Below are 25,610 nucleotides of genomic sequence, written 5' to 3'. Positions count from 1 at the left end.
CCCCTCCTCCCTGGTGTTCTTTAGTTTACTTGAGAGTAAATGGGCAGAGAAAGCGCCAGCCTTGTGCAGAGCTGGGCACTTAGCATGTGCTGGGCCCTGGGCTGGGTGGGTGCTGCAAGCGTAGCCTTGCTCAGTCCACTCACTAGCCCCCAGAGGAAAGCCATCATTTCACCCTGTTACGAGGAAGAAGCGGAGGCTCAGAGAGGTTAGGTAACCTGCTCAGGGATGCACAGCTTATAAGTGGCAGAGCCCTTGCTTCTAACCACCCTTCGGTGGGCCCCACAAAGCCACTGACAACTGCTCTTCAGAAAGTTGCCTTGTTGCCAGAGCTAAGGGAACTTGTCTGCCCTCTGCCCACCCATGCTTTCTGGAGCATTTGACACTGTCCATGCTCCTGCTTGAAACATACCTGTGCCCTTTCCTCTGGGACTCCTCCCTCCTTCTACTTTCAGGCTACCTCTGGCCCTTCCTCCTCAGGCTCCTCTGGGGCTCCTCCTCCTTAAGTTCCTCGGTTCTTTGTCCCACACCCTGCACTTTTCTCCCTCTGATGGATGTCACCCATGTCAACGGCCATCCACCTATGTGGATGGAAGTCACCCATGTCAACGGCCATCCACCTATGTCCCCCATCCTCCCATGTGACAGCAGCAGGGCCCGCCCTTCACCAGGGTGGAGAGAGGTATGAGGTATGCCCTCTGGGGTGTGAATCCATGTCCTGTGGGGGGCACAGGGAGACAAAGGATGCACAACTTTTTAAAAAGTCCTGGCAATTTCCATATAGAACCACTAACCTAATTTATTTATGCGTGAGTCCCAAGTCTGTGTTACTTCCTGCATTCTAAGGTATTACCTACTGTATGATAAATTGTTCATTTAATAATTGGGTTTTGGGGGAGGTGGGGGAGTGAGAGAAGACTAGTATATTAAAGCAGCAGATAGATTATAGGACACGACTCAAATTTAGAGCTAGTAAAGTGTGTCTTAGAATGGAGGAGATTGGCCTGGATCTCTCTGGCCTGGAGCTCTTCCTAAGCTTCAGGCCCCTACATCTAATTTGTTGAGTCCACAACTGCTTCCTGCCATCCCCAGGCCAGCGCCGCTGCTGGTGGGTCCAGTGCTGGTGAATGGCAAGACCACCCACCCACAGCCTCGCCAGAACTCCTGCTTCTTCCTGGACTCCTCCTCCTTCTCCCTCCCTCCCCGCAGCCATCAATCAGCAGATCTGGTCTATTCTGCCTCCTAAGTATTTCTGGAATCCAGCCCCTGCCCCTTCCTCATCCAGACCACCAATGTACCTCATCAGGAGTTCAGCTCTGCGTTATTCCTCGCCACCAGTCTGTCCAGCATTCTACAGCCAGTGGGATCCCAATCTCTTTCTCTTTCCTCGTCCTTTATTTCTTTCAAAATATTTTAAGTGTACTGAAAAGTATACATAAATATACAACAGCACCCAAGTACTCACGACAGCTTCGTCAAATCTTAGTATTTCCCCCAATTTGCCCCTTTTTTTCCTAAAATAAAACACAACTGGTAATTGAAACCCCCAGTGTGCCCCCCTTCCAAACACCATTCTTCTCCTCTCCTCAGAGGTAACCAGTAATCCAGATTTTTAAGCTTCTCATTCTCAGGCTTGTTGTTATTATTTTGGGCCACAGTTTACATTATCCATAAACTATGAATAGTATGTACATGTCCTTTTATGGCTTCTTTTTTCCAATCAATGATTTTAAAAAAAACAAAAACTTTGTATCATGGGAAATTTCAGACATATACAAAAGCAGAGAAAATAGTCTATTGAATGCCCATTACTCATCACCTAATTCCAGCAATCATAAGCTCATTGTCAGATCCCCATCTCTGCCATTTTGATGCAAATGATATTTTTTTCATCCATCAGGATTTCATTATATGGCTCTAAAAGAGCTCTTTTTAACATAGCCACAATACCTATATCCAGCCGACGTCAAAATTTCCCCAGTTATTGCACAAATGCTTTTTGTACAGCTGGTTTGTTCCAATCGGGGTCCAAATAAGGTCCCCAAACTGCATTTGGTTGATGTGTTTCTCCAGTGTCCCAGACATTATTACTATGCTGATCAAAAGAAGCCAGACATGAAAGAGGACATACTGTATGATTCCACTGATATGTTTAAAAAATAGGTAAAATGAATTGTTGGGGATAGAAGTCACAATTCTGGTTTCCTCAGGGCAGATACTGACTGAAAGGGGGCCAAAGATCCTTCTAGGGTGCTGGAAATGTTCTAAGTCCCCCTCTTCACATATTAGCTAGAATACTACCATCAGGAAAAGGACTTCATAAAGAGAATCTTCCCGTCATCAACTATTTGATGACTAGGTGGGCCTTAAAGAAAAATCTTGTTAAATGCTTGACTCTTTATTTACAGTCTTCAGAACAATGAGTTGGTTCTCCAGCATCCTCTGAAAAGTGCCCTGTAAAGTTGTTAGTATCACTGCGAACAACACATTTGATATGGTTCAATCCTTTGCACTTATTCTTACTGATGTTCAAAGGGTCCCATCTTTGGACAGTGGGAGCCTCTTCAAGTTGGCACCTGAGACCTTTGGACATCAGCGTTCAGTTTGGGAGAGGTGCTCCTGGTTGCTCTGACGTATCCCATTCGTTTTAGCTGTTGTATACCATTGCCTCTCTCAGAAATGCAGACCGGAAGTTCTCTCTCTGCTCTCTCCTTCAATGGATGAAGTTCACACTCCTCAGGGTTTACTGGGCACTTCTTTAACTTCTCCAGGGTGATCTCTCCCTCCCCATCTTGAACTCAGGCCATTCGTATTAAACTCTCTTGCTCATCCTGGATATGCCACACATACCCCATCAACTTCACCCAGGCTGTTCCATGTACCTGTACTACTTCCTCACTTTCCCCCACCTGCCTTGGCCTGCCCATCTTCTCTTCATACCTCTGGTCTCATTTTAACCATCCTTTTCCGGAGGAAGCCTTTTCTGGCTGTCCCCATCTCCTCTAATGCTGGGTTAAGTGGGCCTTGTCCACAGAGGATGTATCTGGGGAAAGGCCAGTTCCCGGAACACCAATCTATCACTGGAAATGTCATGAGATGGAGAGACAACTCAGGGAGTGTCCCCTGGGTGGCTGGAAGTCACGTGTTGATAACCCCCCCCGGGACGTGAGTTGGCATGCTGGAGCTGGTGCTCACAGCGCCTTCTAGAGAGGGAGGGTTACAGGGCTTCCGTTCTACTGAGTTAGGGCCAGAGCAGCGTGGCCCTGTACTGTGGCGGACGGGGCAGCTTAGCCTGGCCAGCCACCTGCCCCACTGGCACCCACCCTCTCCAGCCCCCGCCGGAGGGAGGCCTCAGCCCCTGCTGAACAAATGAGCACCAGGCTGGAGATACTACCCAGCCGTCGCCTGCAGCCCATCCCCCAGTCACCGAGAGGGCTTAGCACTCTGCGTTGTAACTGACTATTTACTTCTCTGTCTGTCCTACCCCGCCACCCCAAGTTGTAAGGTTTCCTAAAAGCAGGGTCTGGCTCTCTTATCTCCTGTTCAGCTGGGGAACCTTCAGAGCGGTTTCTTAATCCGGGTCTCTGAGGGTGGAGCCTGGCACGTGTCTTTGTTAAAGCTCCCAGGTGATTCTAACAACCTGCAGGCAAGACTGACTGCCCTGGGTCTAGATGCACGTGCTCCCAACACGTGGCCCACGGCCCATACCAACTCAGGAGGAGCGCAGGGGGACTCCAAGGGCCTCACAGCCTCTGCCCCTTGGCCCAGGGCCTCCCTGCCGGGCAGAGGCATCAAGGCTGGGAGTGGAGGGTGCAGAGTGGGGTCGGGCCCCCGGGGCGGCGGTGCACTGGTACGAGTCCGTCCCTTCCCCCCCCACCACCACGCGCCCCCCCCCCCCCCCCCGCCCATCCCCGCCGCAGTTCGAAGAGATCCACGAGGTGATCGCGCGCTACAAGACGCTGGTGAGCATGCACCAGGACCTCATGCAGTCGGCGCAGGAAGGCCAGGAGAAGGTCGAGCGCGCCAAGGCCCAGCTGGCGCGCTACAAGGAGGAGAAGGACGACGAGATCCTGCAGCACAACAACGAGCTGGCGCGCCTGCAGATGCGCTTCGACCGCGCCCGCAGCGACGTCATCATCTGGGTGAGCGCCCCGGGGTGGGTGGGTAAGGGACACACAGACACACACACACACACAGACGCACACACACTCTCTCTCCTAGCGCTCACGCCCCGCCCTCATTCTCCTCCCCAGGAATCTCGCTGGGCACACATCCAGAACACCGCCGCCAAGAAGACCCTCTTGCTTGGCACCATTAAGATGGCAACGCTGAACCTCTTCCAGATCGTGAGCAAGCAGCTGAAGGAGGCGAGCCTCGTGTCCCTGGAGGACACACACAAACAGCTGGACACGGTAAGAGGAGGCCCAAGTGCCCGACCAGCTGGCTCGACTGAGCCACGACGGTTCTCCATGGGTTGAGCAGAGGCATGATTCCTACAGAGTAGTGGTTCTCAAACTTTCACAGCATCAGAATCACCTGGGGGCTGGGGCATATTGCTGGATCCCACCCCCGGAGTCTCAGACTCGGTGGGTCTGAGATAAAAAGCCATGAATTTCCATTTTCAGCAAGTTTCCAGGTGCTGGTGCTGGTCTGGGTTCCACACTTTGAGAACCACTGCATTAGCGCTAAGGCTCTGTTGGCCCCAATCAACACGGGCAGTAGCAGGGACCCACTACTGCATTCATTAGTTACACGAAACAGTCTTATTAAGTTCTAGTGAGATGCTGAAGGCTTGTGACTGACCCCCACGCTTGGGGAAAAGAGAAAATGGGCGGGTGGTGCGGGGAGGGAAATCAGCGAGGGCAGGGAAATCAGCAAGGGCAGGGAAGTGTCAGAGTCATATTAGTACCATTCTGAGGTTTTCTCTTTGAAGTAATTGAAAGGAAATGACTTTTTCACTGTATGATTCAAAGCTATTGGATGCCATATCCGTGTGCCACCTGAAATTGTCTCACTTCTGACCAAAGGTACCCGCATCCCGCGATTTGGGAAACTGCACCAGCAGATGCATTAGCCGTGCTTCTTGTAACATGCAGAGAACCATGACTAATTATTTATCCTTTTTGGCAAAAGCCTTTAGCTCTGCCATGAAATAGTAGAAAGTAGGCTCCTAAAGGCTGGGATTTCTGTTTGCTTTGTTCCCTGCTGTATCCCCAGCATCTAGAACAATGCCAGGCAGATAGCAGGCACTCAATAAGTATTTGGTGAATGAATATGAAACACAAGCCGATAAAAGCAATTGACTGAGAGGTGCTTCCTCTGTTTAAAAAAAAAAAAAGGTGAAACTCATGAAATGTAAAGAATTTCACCCACTGACCAGCCAGGAAGCGGGATTTCCTTAAACCAAAGAATTAGCCTGCATCGTAAGGCATATTAGAGCAGAATTATTAACAGTCCAAAGACTGTAAAGGGAATTTGTAAGCAAAGTTGTTCTGAAATAGCGATCCTCACACTTTTTTGGTAGCAGGATACCTTTACACTCATAAAATTTACTGAAGACCCTCAAAGAGCTTTTGTTTATATGGGTTCTATCAACTGATGTTTACCTTATTGGAAACTCAAGCAGAAAAAGTAAAAATAATTCATTTAAAAATGACAGTAAGAAGCACATGAACACAAATAGCATTTTTAATGAAAAACACGTTTTCAAAAAGTATTTTATGGGACGAGTGGCATTATTTGACACTTGCAAATCCCGTGAATGCCTGGCTTCCTGGAGGACAGGTGGATTCTCACACCTGCTTCTGCATTCAGCCTGTCGTGATAGCCTACGTCACGGGAACTTCCCACTCTGGTAGAAGCCCCTGTAGACTCTCGAGAAAATAAGAGCAAAAAAGACAAGTAACATCTTAGTATTATTATAAAAGAGTTTTGGCCTTGCAGACCCCTCTCCCCAGCAGCAGGGTCTCAGGACGCCCAGCCGTCCTCAGATCCCTCTCCTTTAGCTGTTGTAAAGAAAGATGGGGCAGGAGGTGGTGATCTCCAGCCCATGGGCCCTGCCCAAGCATCCCCTGCTCAGACCATAGCTTACAGTGCATCCACTCCAAATTCTGAGCTTTCGGACTCCCTCTCAACCTCTTTTTTTTTTTGGCTGCACGGCTTGTGGGATCTTAGTTCCCCCACCAAGGATCGAACCCAGGCCCCCAGCATCAAGCAGTGAAAGTGCCGAGTCCTAACCACTGGACTACCAGGGAATTCCTCTTCTCAACCTTGATTTGCTTCGATAGGAATTCCTCATATTGCCCAAATGTTATTTTTAAATATTCCACTTCATTCCTGTAGGATATGAGCCTACACACACATGATTAAGTAGCCTGAAAAAAGAAAAATAAAGACCTGGGAAAATATAAGTTAAAATCTGAGGTCAAGGCAAGAGAGAGACGTATGGACTCTGGATTCTTGGATTACAGAGGACAGTAGTTCAACAGGGACGGTAGTTGGCTCTGAGCTTCCTGGTTACCAGAAGGAAAAGCAACACGTAGTTCTTGGACCAGAATAAGAAAACACATGGTTTCTTCAGAAAGAGCAAAACTTTCCCAGCACTTAACCTCTAGCTGAAAGTTTTCAAGGAGGCTCCAGAGACACTCAGTGAATGATGTTCTCATCAGTGTCCCTCCAACAGGTCCACGCATGGGCTTCAGAAAGCAACCACTTACTTAGAATCAGGAACAAGGTACCACTCAGGGAAAGTGATTTTGCAAAAGGCCGAGACAATTTGCGTTCAGTGTACCGTGTGCGGAAGGTGGAGCATTATTATTTCTGAATAAAGCCCAGACTGTCAGGAGCAGCATTTTCCAAACCGTGCTTGGCAAATCCTAGAATCCCAAGATGGTAGTAAGTTTCCTCCAGGGAAATAAACGGACTGTACGGTCTAAAAAATTTAGAAAACTCAAGTTAAACAAAGTTGGCTGGTTTTAAAATACAGGACTTCACAGTGCCTTTGCTATGGTTCTGCCCTGAGACTCTCCAAGCAGATAAAGTTTCTTTTTTAAAAAAAAAAAAAAATTTATTTATTTATTTATTTATTTTGGGCCGCGTTGGGTCTTCGTTGCTGCACACGGGCTTTCTCTAGTTGCGGTGAGCGGGGGCTACTCTTCGTTGCGGTGCGCGGGCTTCTCATTGCAGTGGCTTCTCTTGTTGTGGAGCATTGGGCTCTAGGTGCGTGGGCTTCAGTAGTTGTGGCACTCAGGCTCAGTAGTTGTGGCACACGGGCTTAGTTGCTCCATGGCATGTGGGATCTTCCCGGACCAGGGCTCGAACCCGTGTCCCCTGCATTGGCAGGCGGATTCTTAACCACTGCGCCACCAGGGAAGTCCCGCAGGTAAAGTTTCTAAAACTTACTTGGCCACAGACCCTTTTTGGGGTAGGTGATTACTTACTACAAGAACATAGTTTGGGAAATACTGGACTTGTCATCTCTGTAACCTTGGGAAAGTTGGTCTAATTCAGTCACTGTTTGTTTCTTTCCTCTCTTGCAAAATAGGAATTATGTTGGTAATAGGAACAGTATTAGCAACTAACTGGGTTTTTGAGAGTGTTGGACAGTCTGTGTAGCCCCATCTTAAGGAACATTCTTGAAAAGGAGAAATTTTAGGACTGAGATCTTAAAGGCCATCTAGGCCAACCTTTTCTCCCTCTTCCCTTTTTAAAGATAAAGAAACTGAGTCCCAGGAAAATGAAGTGATTTCCCCAGAGCTGCATCAGGACCCCAGGTCGTCATCCTTTTTTAAAGTGAAGTATAGTTGGTTTACAATATTGTGGTAGTTTCAGATGTACAGCAAAGTGATTCATTTATATGTATATATGTATATATCCATATTCTTTTTTTTCCAGTTCTTTTCCATTATAGTTTGTTTTTTTTTTAAATGATGTTACCTGAAGAGAGCTTTATACTTTTTTTTTGAAAGTACTTTTCAGTCCATTATCTCTCTTAAATCTTTTTTTTTTTTTTTTAAACTTTGGGTTTATTTATTTATTTATCTATTTATCTATGGCTGTATTGGGTCTTCGTTTCTGTGCGAGGGCTTTCTCTAGTTGCGGCAAGTGGGGGCCACTCTTCATCGCGGTGCGCGGGCCTCTCACTGTCGCGGCCTCTCGTTGCGGAGCACAGGCTCCAGACGCGCAGGCTCAGTAATTGTGGCTCACGGGCCTAGTTGCTCCGCGGCATGTGGGATCCTCCCAGACCAGGGCTCGAACCCGTGTCCCCTGCATTAGCAGGCAGACTCTCAACCACTGCGCCACCAGTGAAGCCCATCCGTTATAGTTTTTTATAAGGTATTGAATATAGTTTCCTGTGCTCTACAGTAAATCCTTATTGTTTCTCTGTTTTATATATGATAGTGTGCATCTGTTAATCCCATATGCCCAATTTATCCCTCCCCCCACTTTACCCTTCGTTAACCATAAGTTTGTTTTCTATGTCTGTGAGTCTGTTTCTGTGTTGTAAATAAGTTCATTTGTACTATTTTTTAGATTCCACATATAAGTGATATCATATAATATTTGTCTTTGTCTGACTTACTTCACTTAGTATGATAACCACTAGGTCCATCCATGTTCCTGCAAATGGCATTATTTCATTCTTTTTTATGGCAAGTAATATTCCATTGTGTGTGTGTGTGTGTGTGTGTGTGTGTGTGTGTGTGTATACCACGTCTTCTTTATCCATTTGTCTGCTGATGGGTGCTTAGATTGCAGGACCCCAGGTCTTCTGACTTGTGAGGCTGTGCTTTTTCCACTGTGTCATACTGATTGCATGTTCTTTACAACAAAAGTTAGTGAATAGAATTTAAACTTCCCTTGATGACTCAAGATTATCATAACGAGCATCAGTTCTGGGTTTCAAGCAAATGACCTCCTTGAAGGCTTTTAAATACTGGAGAGCCGTCTGCCCTGACCCTGGCTGACCCCTTCCTGCTAAGTGCGTGTAGCCTCCGGGTCTGCTCAGGATCCTCGCTTTGTCTCCCTTTGTTAGACTGTCAGCCTGTACTTCGTCCTCTCGCTGCGTCTTCCTCTAGGGGTTCCCAACTCCATCCATGTTCATCACTTCTAGTCTGCTAAGCCTCATTCTCCACGTCAACTAGAATAATTGTCAAATGAGGGAAAGTCGGTCACAGGAAATGGTGACTCCTTGCAAGCAGGTTATGCCCGGACATTTTTGGATGGGTGGCTTGTCGCCTGCTGGGATTAACTGCGGTCCCCTGGCCTTGCTAGATCCAGCAGTTTATCCAGGACCTGTCAGACATCTGGGCAGAGGTGAAGAAGAAGGAGCAACAGCAAGTCCGGGTTTAAGGAGCAGCCATGGTTCCAGAATGTTCTGAGACAGAGAAGGGAGAGAGAAAGTTCCTGGTGACCTTGCCGTCCAGTCAGCCCAGTCCAGCCCTCTGGGACCGCTGTGCCTTTCGGAAATCCCTGTTTTTCCCCTCAGGCCGCAGCCCGTCCCATCCCTGAAAACATTAAATTCTATGAGAAGTTTGTTCCTAAGTTCTCTCTCTCTTTTTTTTTTTTTTTCTTTCTCTTTCTCTCTCTTTTTGGTGGTTTATTCACGGGGAAGAGGGTCCACTGAGGGGAGAATCCCGCAAGGCACCCCCTCTTGAAGCTGGTCACTTAGGCTGCCCAGGTCTGGTATCTCTTAGGCTTTGCAGTTTACACAGGAAGTATCCACGTGGCAACACACAGCGGGGTGAGTACATAGGGCCCTTCTTTCCTCTACCACTTCCATTTTTTTTTTAAGTTGGTGTTTCCAGCTGGGGTGCAGAGACTCACTAGAAACCATGAAGGCAGCTTCCTGGGTCAGAGCACCGGAAGTGGTAAGTTAGGAACTCTCTCTTCCCTGACCTCGGGAGGAAGCCCTGCTGTCCTGCCCCCGCTGGACCCTAAGACATGCGATACGGTATCAGCAACGCTGATGTAGGAATAGCAGGCAGGCTGCCAGGGGACAGCATCTTACCAGGCTGGAATGATGGCTTCAAACCGGCAAAACTAAACTGAGTGGAGGTAAATGTGAAGTCTCGCACTTAACGGTCAAAAACTCAACGGCACTGTTATCGATCGTCAATGGCAAAAGGCAGGTCAGGGACTGGACTGAAAGAGCAGCGTTTATTTTTTTTTTAATTTTTTTAATTTTTTTGCTGACCAATCATATACCCAATCCCACACAGCAGTGATTGAATTTGCGCTGATAATTAAGTTTTCATATTATTTAAATGAACATCCAAAGGGCCTGCAGGTTTCTGAATGGTACTTGTTCCAGCGATTGTGTTTGGGACAGGTGATTGTGTCAGAGAAGTTGCCAAGATCTTCTCATATTTATCTGTATTATTTTTTTTTTAATATCTGTATTTTTATTTTACATTTTTTTTTAAGAGCTCCTGACTTATTTATTTATTTATTTATTTTTGGCTGTGTTGGGTCTTCGTTTCTATGCGAGGGCTGTCTCTAGTTGTGGCAAGTGGGGGCCACTCTTTATCGCGGTGCGCGGGCCTCTCACTGTCGCGGCCTCTCTTGTTGCGGAGCACAGGCTCCAGACGCGCAGGCTCAGCAGCTGTGGCTCACGGGCCTAGTTGCTCCGCGGCACATGGGATCCTCCCAGACCAGGGCTTGAACCTGTGTCCCCTGCATTGGCAGGCAGATTCTCAACCACTGCGCCAGCAGGGACGCCCAAGAGCAGCGTTTATTGAGCATATGTTTCACATACATCATCCCAGTGAGAACCGTGTGGCACCATTAACACCTGAATTACCAAACAGGACACTTGCCCAAGGACACTGGCTCCAGCGACAGGGTCGGGAGTCGCATTAGGTCTGCCTGCCCCCAGCCTGTGCTCCCTCCACCAGGCTGCTTTCCCCTCCAGGGGCAGGCCGAGGGGGCGGCCTGAACAGGGCTGCTTGTTTCCTCCTTGGCCCTGTGATCCCAGAGGCCCTGCGGGGAGACCGTCACCTCCAGGGGAGCCTGCTGCAGCACCCCTGCCCGGATCCTGCTGTGGGCCGCGGTCACCCCTCACCTTTGTGTTCACCATCTGCCAGCAGCATCAGCATGCCCTGGGAGTTTATTAGAAAGGCAAATTCTCGGGCCCCATCCCAGACCCAAGCATTGGAAGCTCTGGAGGTGGGGCGAAGCCCTCTGGGTTTTAACAAGGCCTCCAGGTGATTCGGATACAAGCTCAAGTTTGAGAACCACCACTTTAGGGTAAACCAAACACTTTCAAGGACCTGGGATCCCACCATGTGAGGTCGTACCTATCAGTAATGCCACCTGTAGGGTCCACGTGCAGTCAGAGGAGCAGCACCAGGAGAAGGGAGATGCAGATGGACATCAGCGGCTTTGTTCAGGGGATTTGACCCCAGGCAGGGAGGCCGCCAGTTGAGCAGTCTCTGCACACCTGTCGTCTTCCCACTGATGCTGGAGCTTGAAGCCCAAGGACGGGGAGTAGTTGGGAAAGAAATATGGACGTAAAGTGGGGGAGATGGAGAGTGAGTCGGAATCCACACTCACAAGCTGGGCCCATGAGGATGGACGGAAACCCATGGTAGTTCTTGTGGCCTCCAAGCCGGGAGGGGTGGGCGTCTGTAGAAGCTGGAACTGGATCACGGAGCTGAGCACCCACACTTGGCCCAGGAGCCGGAGACGCTGCAAGAGGGTCCAGGGAGGGAGGAACAGCTGGGGCCACGGCCTCCCACGAATGAGGGGAGTGGGCAGTGCAGGGACAGCGGGTGGGAGCCTCCACCTCTGCCCTCAAGCCTCTCACTGGAGCCTCTGTGACCCCTGCTCCTTAGAAACACCCCGGAAAAGGCATTCTGGGGAACACAGCACAGCCTGGCCAAGCTGCCACGTCCCCAAGCCTCCACACGACCGTCATCTGCTTCACAGGTGAGGGAAAGGGGAGGGGAGAGGGGCTGGCTGTCCCCTGCCGAAGGGACTTCTCTCTGGAAGGGGTTGGAATGTAACCGAGCAAGGGCTCCTGTGCTGGCAGCGCAGAAAGCCAAGCTCTGACAGCGGGTGTTTGCAGCAAAATCAGGGTTTATTTGCAGGATGCCAAGCAAAGAGAACGGGCAACTCATGCTCAGAAAACCCAAACGCCCCGGTGGCTTTCAGGCAAGGGTTTTTAAAGACAGTGAGAGGAAATGTAACACTGGACACTCTAAAACTCTTAGAGGAAAACATAGGAAGAACACTCTTTGACATAAATCACAGCAAGATCTTTTTTGATCCACCTCCTAGAGTAATGGAAATAAAAGCGAAAATAAACAAATGGGACCTAATGAAACTTCAAAGCTTTAGCAAAGCAAAGGAAACTACAAACAAGATGAAAAGACAACCCTCAGAACGGGAGAAAATATTTGCAAACGAATCAACGGACAAAGGATTAATCTCCAAAATATATAAACAGCTCATGCAGCTCAAGATTAAAAAAACAAACAACCCCATCCAAAAATGGGCAGAAGACCTAAATAGACATTTCTCCAAAGAAGACATACAGATGGCCAAGAAGCACATGAAAAGCTGCTCAGCATCACTAATTATTAGAGAAATGCAAATCAAAACTACAATGAGGTATCACCTCACTCCTGTTAGAATGGGCATCATCAGAAAATCTACAAACAACAAATGCTGGAGAGGGTGTGGAGAAAAGGGAACCCTCTTGCACTGTTGGTGGGAATGTAAATTGATACAGCCACTATGGAGAACCATATGGAGGTTCCTTAAAAAACTAAAAATAGAATTACCATATGACCCAGCAATCCCACTCTTGGGCATATACCCAGAGAAAACCATAATTCAAAAAGACACATGCACCCCAATGTTCATTGCAGCAGTATTTACAATAGCCAGGTCATGGAAGCAACCTAAATGCCCATCGACAGACAAATGGATAAAGAAGATGTGGGGGACTTCCCTGGTGGCACAGTGGTTAAGAATCCGCCTGCCAGTGCAGGGGACACGGGTTCGAGCCCTGGTCCAGGAAGATCCCACATGCCGCGGAGCAACTAAGCCCGTGCGCCACAACTACTGAGCCTGTGCTCTAGAGCCCACGAGCCACAACTACTGAGCCTATGTGCTGCAACTACTGAAGCCGCGAGCCTAGAGCCTGTGCTCCGCAGCAAGAGAAGCCACTGCAATGAGAAGCCCGCGCACCGCAACAAAGAGTAGCCCCTGCTCGCCACAGCCAGAGAAAGCCCGCGCACAGCAACGAAAACCCAACGCAGCCAAAAATTAAATAAATAAATAAATAAATACCTATAAGAAGATGTGGTACATATATACAATGCAATATTACTCAGCCATAAAAAGGAACGAAATTGGGTCGTTTATAGAGACGTGGATAGATCTAGAGACTCATACAGAGTGAAGTAAGTCAGAAAGAGAAAAACAAATAGCGTATATTAACGCAGATATGTGGAACCTAGAAAAATGGTACAGATGAACCGGTTTGCAGGGCAGAAATAGAGACACAGACGTAGAGAACAAACGTATGGACACCAAGGGGGAAAGCGGTGGGGGTGGTGTGATGAATTGGGAGGTTGGGATTGACATGTATACACTAATATGTATAAAATGGATAACTGATAAGAATCTGCTGTACAAAAAAATAAATAAAATTCAAAAATTCAAAAAAAAAAAAAAGACAATGTGAGGGGAGAGGGTCGTAGGGTGCTCGATCAGGTCATGGACCTCCTTTTGATTGGTTGGTGGTGAGGTAACAGGGTGATGCTTTGGGAATCTCAGTCATCGACCTTCTGGTTGCAGCCGGTCTGGGGTCTGCGTGCTTGTGGTCAGCAGAGAGTCACCATCCTCCGTCGGGTGGGGAGGTCTTAGCTTCTGCAGAACAACTCAGAGATGTGTCACGCTGTTATCTGTGTCCCTTTCAGGAGGACCTAGGAGTCCTGGGACTATTGTCCTGACCATTAACTGCTTGAGCCTGCCCTTTGGAACTCGGGGAGGGTCTAGGAGAGTGAAGCCTTTTTTCTACAAAGAAGAAATAGGGAACACAGAGGGGCTTTTGTGCCAGGAAGGCCCCGCAGGGTCCTGCTTGCTTTCAGTCCCCCCTTTTCTTTGAGCCTCCTCTATCCTGAGAGGAACAGGGGCAGGACAAGAAAGGGAATAAAGTTTTGGATAGAGAGGTTCATCATAAACTTGGCGGGGGAGCTCAGTTTTCGGGGGACTGGGTTTCAGGAGGGCAGAGGTCATCCCGCAGACCCAGGACGGGCGAGTTCTGGGGGTGGTGCTGAGAGGGGGATGGGTAGAGTCTCTCACTGGAAGGGGATGTCTGGGCCTCCAGAAGCAGGATTGGGGGTGAAGGATATGCCTCTAATACAGCTTCCCCTCACCTTTGAGCCTCCTGGGCTGTTTCCTGGGAGGCAGGAAAGGGCGCAGGACAGATGCTTACCCAACCCCCATGCACACAGCCCCACCGTGTTCTGCTGTATCTGTGAGGTGGTGTTTGAGAAGTTCAGCCTGTAAGGGCTGAACGCACTTCCCGGGAGGCCTTGGGGTGGCGGGGGGGGGGGGGGGGGGGGGGGGGGGGGGGGGGCGGGGCCCAGCCCTGCCCCAGGCCCCTCCCTCCCTCCCTCCCTCTTTCCTGGCTCCTCTGTCTTGGAGTGTCACGTTTCCCCGAAGTGAGGAATTGTGAAGAGTCACACTCAGGATGCCTGTGATCACACACGAGCTTACCCTAACCCACACGGCTTTACACGCGTGTGCATAACTCACTCGGAGACTCCTCGCGTTTTTCAGGTTTCCGAAGGGGCCCAGCCCGGGAGCAGAAGAAATGCTGTGGGTCTATAGGCAGATTTCTTGATTCCAAGCGAAGCCACAGGTCCACAGACTCATTCCCAAACCCACAGAAAAGGGGCAGAGCCGCTCCAGGAGGGCCAGCGATTCTCCCGAGCCTGAGCGCGAGGGCTTCCCCTTGGAGGGGGCACAGGCAGGGGTCACGGACAGACCCTCACTCCTCTCCCCAGCCCCTCAGCCTGTCCACCCCGGGCCCTGGACCCACAGAAAGAAGCCCAAGACCCCCACTCAAGAGGGATTGGGTCTCCCAGTAGCAGGAGAGAGTGTTCCAAGAAAAAAAAAAAGATGGAGTTAAGATGATTGGAGTTTTCCCAGCAAGAAAGACACCAGCTCTTTAAAGCAGAAATAACTGATTGTTCCAGAAATGAATGGTTCTCATCAGCACAGGAAGGAAGTAGGGTCCGGGTGTTTTATGGGTAACGGGAGGCAAGAGGAGGGAAGACCTTCAGGGACTTAACTCTCAATGCTGTTAGTGCTTCCTGATTGGGGGCGGGGGAGGGGGGGGGAGGAAAAAGGAGGAACAGGGCCTCGAGGCGTGAAAGAGCCCAGCTCGCCAGCAGCCAGGTAGGAGGGCATCTCCATGTCTGGCACTTAACGCCACGCCACACACGTAACCCCAACCAGCAGTCAATGTCCCAAAGCTGCTGGTGAGGAACGGGCGTAGAACAAAGAGCTGAAAGCTTTCAGAGTGGTATCCGTGTCTCTGGAGTAGTTGAAGAGTTCATGCTTCTGTAGGATTAGCTGTTGGTCCCTGGGATCACACCCATCCCTCACACCCCTTTCTCAGACTCCAGGCTGGGGTCCCACATCTTACATCCAAGGCTTTTGGGCAGCTTGCGGGGGCCTGGAACCTTCCTCCTGTCATTTCAAGCCATCTTAGTTAGGGGTCATCCCTCAGGCACCTCTGGTCTGAAACTTTCGATGCAGTGATATCTATCAGAAGTGTCCACAGCAGGGTGTGGAAGGCAAGCCGAGTCCCGGGAGGCCCCAGGCAGCTCCTTCCCCTGGGAGATGAGCCTTCACTACAGCTGTGGGCCTCACCTCCACTTTCCTCACCCGCCCCGACACTCCTCCCTAGCTTTAACTCTTCGAAACTTTTAACTGTTTGAAATTGAGAAGTGTCCCACTGCAAACTGCAGAGTCGGGGATGGTAAGAGCCAGGCTCGGAGGCATCCAGAGCATGAGGGTTCCACCTTCCAGGGAGGCAAATAACCATTTTAGGAATTTTAGGAGGAAACAGGCTGGATCTAGAAACATCCAACAGAAGGAAAGCCAGCTGCACAGTGACGTGAAACTGATGGTATTAGTTTTCCATTCTGCGTGACAGATTGCCACAAACTCAGAGACCTAAACCAACACCCACTGCCTGTCTCACAGTTGTGGGTCAGAAGTCCCTGTGGACTCAACTGGGTTCTCCACTCAGGGCTGAAATCAACATGTTGGACGGCCTGGGCTCTTGTCTGGGGGCTTTAGGGAACAATCCACTTCCCAGCTCGTCCAGGTTGTTGGCAGGATTCCTCGCAGCTGGGGCTCTGAGGTCCCCAATTCCTTGCTGGCTGCCAGCCGGGAGCCACTCTCTGCTCCTAGAGGCCGCCTGCCTGCCTTGTCGCGTGTGATGTCCTCCGTCTTCAAGGCCAGCAATGGAGTCATTGTCACTCTTCAGATCCCTCCGACTTTCTCTTCCAATACCATCCAGAGAAAACTCTCCGCTTTTAAAGGGCTCAGGTGATAAGTTTAGGCCCATCTCCCTTTTGTCATACAACGAGAGAAACACGAGGGCGTGAAGGTCATGCAGGCCATCTTAGAACTGTACCTACCCTACTGATCAAGAAAGGATGTGGATGGGTGTGGAATGTCTAGCATGGCGACCATCGTTAATACTGTAGTGCATATTTGACAGTTGCTAAGAATGTAGATCTTAAAAGTTCTCATCACAAGAGGAAAAAGTGGTGTAACTGTGGTGACATATGTTACCTAGATGCATTGTGATGATTTTGCAGTATATACAAATATCAAATCATTATGTGGCACACCTGGAACTAATACAATGTTGTATGTCAATTATACCTCAATTGAAAAAAAAAGATGTCAAGACCGCTTGAAGAGGAAGAGGAGGAGAAGGCTAGGAGGGAGTGTGACAAGGGTGGTCCAAGGCCAAGATGAGGCGTGGATGGAAAGGAACCTTCCAGATGTGCAGCTGACCTAACATTTACTCGTGATAGTTTCATCAAGACAGGGTTCTCCTGGGGCTGTTACCTGTCCAGGGAGGCAATAAATGGGCTTTAGCCAGTCTGGGAGTCTCCTGATGTTTTATGAAACTTTTATATACATGCACATATGGATTTTTCATGAGTGAGGGGGTGGGGTGGGGGCAGGAGGAAGTCCATGTCTTTCAGTAGATTCTCCCAAGGATCTTAACCCAATGAGGTTAGGAACTACTGCCTTTCTTTCTTTCTTTTTTAAAGTTAACAGCCTTATTGAGATATAATTCAAATACCGTACAATTTACTAATTTAAAATGTGCAATTCAGTGGTTTATAGTATATTGACAGAGTCGTGCAATCAACACAATCAATATGAGAACATTTTCATCACCCCCCCAAAAAGAAACTCATACCCATTAGTAGTCATTCCTGTTTCCTCCCAAACCCCCAGCCCTACCCAACCACTAATCTACTTTCTGTTTCTCTGGATTTGCTTATTCCGGACGTTTCTTTTTTTTTTTTTTAATTTTAAAAATTTTTTATTTTAATTCTAATTTTTATTTTTATTTTTTTTGGCTGTGTTCAGTCGTCGTTGCTGCACGCGGGCTTTCTCTAGTTGTGGCGAGCGGGGACTACCTTTTTGTTGTGGTGCGCGGGCTTCTCACTGTGGTGGCTTCTCTTGTTGAGCACGGCTCTAGGCACACGGGCTTCAGTAGTTGCGGCACGCGGGTTCAGTAGTTGTGGCTCACGGGCTCTGGAGTGCAGGCTCAGTAGTTGTGGCGCATAGGCTCAGTTGCTCCACGTCATGTGGGATCTTCCTGGACCAGGGATGGAACCCGTGTCCCCTGCATTGGCAGGCGGATTCTTAACCACTGCGCCACCAGGGAAGTCCCTGGACATTTCTTATAAATGGAATCATACAATATGTTGTCTTTTGTGTGGCTTCGTTCACTTAGCATGTCTTCAAAGTTCATCCATGTTGTAGCATGTATCAGAACATCATTGCTTTTTTTAATGGTTGAATAATATTCCATTGTATGGATTTACCACATTTTATAAATCCAGTCATCAGTTGATGGACATCTGGGTTTTTTCTACCTTTTGGCTATTATGAATAAGGCTGCTATGAACATTCTTATACAAGGTTTTCTGTAGATGTAGGTGTTTGTTTCTCTTAGGTATATACGTGTATATATATATATATATATATATATTTAGGAGTGGAATTGTTGGTTCATGTGGTAACTCTGTTTAACCTTCTGAGAAACTGCTAAACTGTCTGGAACTACTGCATTTTGAAATACTCTGGGAGCACTTTCATTTCAGGGATTAATGGCAGGTTAGCAAAAAGGAAGGCCAGCTGGCAGGGAAGTCAGATGGAAAAGCAGGATTTGATGAAGCAATGGTTCAAGATTGATGACTGTAATATCCAATTACAGGCTGCCTGGACTCAAGGGAAGGAGGCTGAAGCATGAATTAGAGAGCAGGCAGCCATCCAGCCCCACCCATAAATCACTTACACGCCCCCTGCATGTGTGCCCTTGCCCTTCCCACCCACCCTTCCCATCCGCTACCTTCACGCCTGGGCGTCAGCACCCTCTGTCAGTCAACAAATACTGGTATAATTGGGTGCCTCCTATGTGCCAAGCACATAGCAAACAATTGATATGGTTCCTGAATCCTGGAGCTTAAGGTCTTTTGGGAATGAGAGATATTAAACCAATAGTTATAGATAACTAAGTAATTATCACTGCAAGGCTGTCAGGAAATGCTGGGTGCTGAGATCCTATAAGGGGATGGAGGCGGGGAACCAACCAAGTCTTTCTGAGGAAGCTGTGTAATGTTTATGGAGAGACTTATGCGATGAATAGGTGTTTTCCTTAGCCAGACAATGGTGAGGAGGAGGGGGAGGAGAAGGAGAAGGAGGGAGGGTAAGGCTGTCCTAACACAAAACAGGAGGCCTCTGGGTCTGGAAGAGATGGGGCAGAAGGCCAGCGTCACTGGAGCAGAGAGAATGAGGGGAGGAGATGGGCTAGAGCACACAGGGCCTCTTGGGTGGGCTTTTCCAAGGAGCTCGTGTTTTATTCTAAGGGAACTGAAGAGCCCTAGGGGACTTTACTAAAGAAAAAAAGCAAAGGATAAGAGGCCAAAGGTTGGGCTCTGAGTAGAAGTTTATTTGGTTTTTGTTTTCCAGTGACAAGCTTAGAAAGCCAGTGTGGCCCATCCCCGCCCCAGGAGCTGGGGGATGAGGTTTGGGGGGAGAGAAAGGGAGTAGATCTTTAAATCTGAAAAACGGAGCAAAACAAAACTCAAAACCCTCTCTGTCCTGCTCTAGGAAGGTAAGTCTCTGAGTGCTGCCACTGAAACCTGGGCTTAATCAGGTGGGCACAAGGCCCCCTGAGGGGAGATCCTTCCTTGGGGGCTGTCCCACTGTTTGATGCAAGGCAAGGTGCCCGACTCGGGGTGACGGCACGCGGTTGTCTTAGCAGAAGCCAGACCTGCACCGCTGTCAGCAGGCTACACAGCATGTCAGGGTTGAGCCAGGGAGGAACATGGTGACATTTGCCCTTGGAAGACATGGCTTTGGCTACTGTGTTGGAGAATGGATTAAACAGGGTGCCAGAGAGGAGGGAGGCCAGAGTGCCTGCAGGGAGACCACCTTGCTAAAGGATATTTTTTTAGGTAGAATTATAACTGCCATATAAATATAAAATGGACACGTCTTAAAGATTTTGCCGAGCTCATCAATGGAGTGAACCAGTGTGACATAAAACCCAGTTCAAAGGAGAAGCCAAAGAACATGTTCCAGAGAGACAATCTGGTATGCTGAAGTTAAGTTGCTAATAGATGTAAAAATGATCTCGGCCACAGGGCAGAAGTCAATTGCATCTTCCCTGTACAAAATTCATTTGCATTTCTATGAGCAGAAATCATTCCCATCACCTCTGTAAGTTTCCTGTCTCTACAGAGTTGCAAACTGGAAAAGAAAAAAGAACAGAAAGGTCAAACCCCTCTAGAATCAGATAACTCTGGAAGGGTCCTCTAGAGACAACACTGAAAGGAAACATAGTAATATTTTTGCCTATTTCAAAGCCTTTCACAAATTTCCCGGCCAGTTCGGAGCTGCTGCTAGTGGTCCATGCAAACCTGGACCTACGCAGAGGAACAGTGTGTATGGAACATATCCAAGTGGTGTGCTGTGGTTGAATTGGGGTGGTGAGGGTCCCCAGATCTCCCTCCCTCCTGCCAGCAGAACCAGGGACACCCCAGGAAGCCTGGGACTCTTCAGAATCCAGTTTGAAAACTTGGGCCTTGGTATTTCCTAGGTTCCTGCCTGCTGAGCGTTCTTTGGGCTATCTAGTTCCCCAGGTCTTACTCTGAATTTTTTATGTATATTTAAGTACCACCTCCTGCTTGCATTTAGAGATCCTAAAACATTAAAGATGAATTGTGCAGTTTTGATGAGGCAATCCAGCATAGTGCTTTTAAACGCAGACTCTTGGAATCAAGACTCTGTACTCTGTCACCTTAGGCATGTTTCTTAATCTTTCTGTGCCTCTGTTTCTTCACTTGTAAAATGGAGACCATAGCAGCTCCTAGGGTTGCTTTGAGGATTAAATCAATTAATATATTTGCGTCGTTTAGTACAGAACCTGAGGCATGGGAAGTATTAAGGATTTCCTATCATTGTGATTCTGAGACAGTCCTGGGACCTGGGACGCTTTGCTGCAGTGCTGCAGTGCTTGCACCTGGACACACCTCTCCTCCAGCAACCAAATATAAAGAAACTATATGGGACTAAAAATAACTGCATGCATGCACAGTTGGGGCAAAATTATGGACAAAAGATACAAAGAGACCAAAAAACCCAACTGCCACTTTTGAAGAGCCTGGAGCAAAAGCAGGGGGTCAGGAGCAAAATCAAGGTACTTCGCATGCCCCCTGCACACACCACCACCTAAGGGGTGGGCAAAACACCTAAGCCACCCCTCTGGCCTGACCCCTGGACACAGCCCTACCCTCACCCCATATAAGGAACAAGCTCGCCCCCCCCTCCACTCAGGGAGCGAAGCAAGCAAGGGAACCTGTTGTTTGTTCTAGCTTCCCCAGGCCGCAGCAGGGGCCCCCATAAAGCCTTGCCTGAATTTCTTGTCTGGCCTCTAGTCAATTTCTATTGCTTGGGGAAGGCCAAGAACCCTAGTCATTATCAATTCTAGTGGTTGAATGAATCCACAAGGCATCATTCTGCTTCACTCTGCTCATGAGAAGCCCAGTGGTTGGGATCCCGATGCCAAGTGTGTCATCAGAATTGTGATCCTTAACTAACCAACGAGCATCAGAAGTGAATACACAGACAGGTGGCAAGATTCAGCTGTATAAACGAAGAGCAGATGGGTGAGAATCTTCGACATCATCATCAAATATTTATTGAATGCCTGCAAAACCCAGTGTGACATGTAAGGCATCAGAGAAGGGATGCTGAAGACCATGGATGCCCACCTAACCACACTACCCAAGCCATCCTTGAGAAGGAATCACAGAAGACTTGGAGGTAACTCCTCGTAGCCTTTTCCTTCCTGAGGCACAGCAGATGTGATGAACGGAGAGGTTAAGGGCTGTTCTCATGCTGAATTTTTGCCCCGTCTTCTCTCCTCCCAGAGAATGCTTTCTCAGGCTCCTGTCAGCCCCCTAATTACAGAGAGTTGAGGACCAGTTAGAGGATGGTCTCTGTACTACCTCTCGTCTGTGGGAGCTCCCAGCAGAGTTAAATATATTGATAAGACTAACTATTACAGCAGATCGAGTATAACATTTACAAAGAGTATTCTTTGATACTCTGCTCTTCTGAGAGGTGGGGCGACTTCCCCTCCCTTTTGAGTGTGGGCCGGACTGAGCAACTCTCTTCTGAAGAATAGAATATGGCAGAAGTGAAGGCGTATGACCTCTAAGACCAGGTCAGACAAAGCACTGTGGCTTCCTCCTTTCTCTCTCCCTCTGGGTGCATTCAGTCTGGGGGAAGCCAACCGCCATGCCATGAGGACACTCAAGCAGCCCTATGGAGCCCGCCACCTGGTGAAGAACTGAGGCCTCCCACCAACAGCCATGAGGGGGTGGATCTTGGAAGTGGATCCTCCTACCTCAGATAAGCCATCAGATGCCTGCAGCCCTGGCCAGTAGCTTGACTGTACTTCATGACAGACCCAGAGCCAGAATCACCCAGTGAAGCTGCTCCCGGGTTTTTGACCCTCAGAAATCATGTGAGATAATGATATTATTGGGTCTTTTTGGGTTGGGGTTTTTTCAGCTCACTTTCTCAGCCCTTTCTTGGCTGACACCCTAATCTAAATCTAGCCACTCGGTCACTCTCAAGTATGTAAGCCCATTGTATTTCTTATGTAATTTTAAGTTAATTACTACCTGGGAATTCCCTGGCGGTTCAGTGGTTAGGACTCCATGCTTTCACTGCCAAGAGCACAGGTTTGATCCCTGGTCAGGGAACTGAGATCACACAAGCTGCAGGGCATGGCCAAAAAAAAAAAAAAAAAAAAATAATTACTGCTTAATTTTCTTATTTGCTCATTGTTTGAATAACTTCACTATAAGCTCCATGAGAGCTGGCATAGTTTCTGTCTTACTTGGAGATGTGTCTTCATTGCCTCGTTAGTGCCTGCTACATAGGAGGTGCTCATTAAGTGTTTGTTGGGTGAATAAAGTGAATGAAGTATATATTCTTTAATGGAAGGGCCTGTGTTGATCTTTGGATCTCTATAGTTCTGAGCATAGCAGCTTGAACGTGATTGGAGCCCAACTAACATTAGTGACTGAATTAATATACTTTATAAGACAGTAAAGAAGTGAAAAATGAATAGAATGTGTGTGATATTATTGTTTTATGCCCCTAAATTTGAGGTAACATCCCTCAGTAATAGATAACTATTACAAATAGCTAGGGTTTTTTCTTTTTTGCCTAATCGTTTGAAAATAAGTTGCAAACATCATGACCCTTCAGCTCGAGATATTTTAGCAAGTTTCTCTGAAGAACAGTGACACCCAAGAATTTTATTTTGATTTATTAGGAATTATCACATCTGTAAATTTGAATATTGATTAAATGATTTCTAATGTTCATACGTTTCTCCAATTGTCCAGTATATCCCAATGGCCCCCCACTTCATACAGAGTAAAAGCCAAATCCTTACCAAGGCCACGAGGCCCTCCGTGATCAGCTCCGCCCACCCCTGTCATCTCTCTGACCTCATCTCCTACCCTCCCCCTTGCTCACTCCTCTCCAGCCTTACCAGCCTCCTCCACGTTCCTCCCACATCACGGCCTTTTGCACTTGCTGTTCCCTGGGTGCAGAATTTGCTCTCACCTCCTTCAAGTCTTGGCTCAAAGGGCTCGGATGTCTCTTCCTCCGTGGGGTCTACCATGGGTACCCATTCTGAAATTGCAGTCCCCACCCCTGGCACTCCCATTCCATTACCCTGCAGATTTTTCTCCATAAACATACCATCTTCTGACATACTGCGTAATTTACTTGTTGACTTTGTATAACATCCATCTCCCCTATTAGAATGTCAGCTCCATGGGGGGCAGGGGTTGTCATCTGTGGTCACAGCAGTATCCCCACTGCCTAGAATGATGCCTGGCACAAACATCAGTGGAGCTGGTACATCCATCAGTGGATGTTTGTAGGATGAATGAATGAACGGAGGAGTGAACTGAGAGAAATGCCTCCCGTGGACACTGGCGAAGGGGACATTGGGTGGTGTCATGATAAGGAACTGAACACCTGCTGGGGAAGTCTGCCACATTTGGGGCAGAGTCAGCAAAATGAGGGCGAGCCTTGCTAGCCAGAGAGGGACTCTGTGGCGGATTACCTGTGTTCTGGGTTACATCCGGCATCTCAGAACATCCCTCTTATCTCAGGACATTGCTATACTCTCCTTGAAGAAAGAGTGAATAATACTAATAATTGCTGGCCTGTCATATTGAAAGCTTACCATGTACCAGTCATGATGTCAAACACTTCAAACCCAGTGTCTCATTTAAGCCTCCCAACAATCCTACAAGGCACGTATTACCATAAATCTCATTTTCTAGACAAAGATGATTCAGAGGTTTCACTGACTTTTAAAATTAATGTTTGATTTATTGGAGTTACAATTCACAAACCCTAGTTCTTCCTTAAGCTTCAGCTTACAAGTCTTACTCTTATTTGTGGCCAACATATTTTCACAATCACTTTTATAAAGATGTGGAATGTTTGATTCCAGTTACAAAGTTAAAACTCCCTTAAACATTTTAAGTTGCATTTAAACATTTATTGTGTTTGGTTTCCTTTTATGTACTTTAGTGATCTGACTTAACAAACAGAACCTTTCCAAGTATTTAAATTTAAATTATTCTTCCAATAAATTAAACTTATAAATATGTTGAACTTTGAGTTCTCTTAAATGTTCCCATACTCTAAGTTCAAGTTTTCAGTTTAAAATTATAAATCTGAATCAATTCCATGCCTACTGATTTTCCATTGGAAATTCAAGATTTTTACTCTAAGTAGGCCAAGTCCTATTGAGCTATAAATACGTAAATATCAAATGTGCACAGATTCTTTTACATAAAAACATTAATATCATGATTTGGGTTCCCTTAAACTTTCTATACTTAATTTTAAATCTATAAAGATGCCCACTCACCAAGGAAACTATAATAATTTCACATCATTTTGGGGGTTGCCTTCTCGACTCTTCTGAGATGACAGAACATCTTCTCTGCCCTGTCATTGCTGTGTCAGTGACCCCATAATTCAGAGGAGGTGCCACATGGCCTAGGACATCTAGATTTAAATGACATGTTATGCCCCTACCAGGAAACTCTACTGCCTGATTTTGCACCTTTGGCTTTTAAGATTAGTCAAACCATTTTTTATCTAAAGCTAAAGAGCTTCAAACCAGATGGAATCCTGCATTCTTTCATATTCTGTTGTCTCTTTGGACCATGCAAATGTTAGAGATATTAAACTGATATCTGATTGAATTATGGCCTAGGAATCAGCTCTTTTCCATCTAGAAGTGGAACCCCAGGCATCCGCCAACAATGGGAATGGACTCGGGAGGTTATCAGTTCCTTCCCAGGTCTGTGACATCACACCCTGTACTTCCACACCTGCGAGGGCAGCCAGCTCTCAGGGCAGGAAATAGGGAGACTTCCTCCAGGGGGCCTATGTTGGATTCTCTCCTGCCGTAAAGGTTAAAGTTCACACATGAGACTAGAAGACAGAAGCAGCAGAATTGCAGCTAGACTCACTCCTCTGGAGGAAGCACAGAGGTGCCTGAGTCCTTCTTTACTCATCTCTTTATAAATCACAATAAGCCTGGTGAGGCTAATGAGGCAGGTGGCATTGTTCCCATGCTTCATTCATTCATTCATTCAACAAACATTTATTGCCCATGTATTATGGGCAAGGTCATTGCCTTTGAGGTGCTCACAGTCTGCAAGGGAGACCACCAGCCAGAGCTCAGGGCTGAATGAAATTTACAGTTTGGGAAGTGCAGG

General features: G+C 47.7%; 1 protein-coding gene across 4 annotated transcripts in view; it reads left to right on the top strand.

Moving 5' to 3' along the window:
• CCDC42 (coiled-coil domain containing 42) overlaps positions 1-25,610 on the top strand; it is a 48,322-nt gene that overhangs the window by 20,860 nt on the left and 1,852 nt on the right. For 2 of the 4 annotated variants that reach the window (XM_068531287.1, XM_068531288.1), the window contains 3 exons: positions 3,918-4,139; positions 4,251-4,409; positions 9,271-9,540. In XM_068531287.1, coding sequence (XP_068387388.1) covers positions 3,918-4,139; positions 4,251-4,409; positions 9,271-9,348 — 459 coding nt within the window. In that variant the 3' untranslated portion in view covers positions 9,349-9,540. Of the gene's footprint in view, positions 1-3,917; positions 4,140-4,250; positions 4,410-7,708; positions 7,765-9,270; positions 9,541-25,610 lie in introns of those variants that run through there. The other 2 variants (XM_068531290.1, XM_068531289.1) reach the window with 2 other exon arrangements.

This window comes from Eschrichtius robustus, chromosome 20, assembly GCF_028021215.1.
Source record: "Eschrichtius robustus isolate mEscRob2 chromosome 20, mEscRob2.pri, whole genome shotgun sequence".
In the NCBI taxonomy this organism is placed as follows: Eukaryota; Metazoa; Chordata; class Mammalia; order Artiodactyla; family Eschrichtiidae; genus Eschrichtius; species Eschrichtius robustus.
Note: the sequence above shows the minus strand (reverse complement) of the source record. Positions and strands in the feature narration are given on the sequence as shown.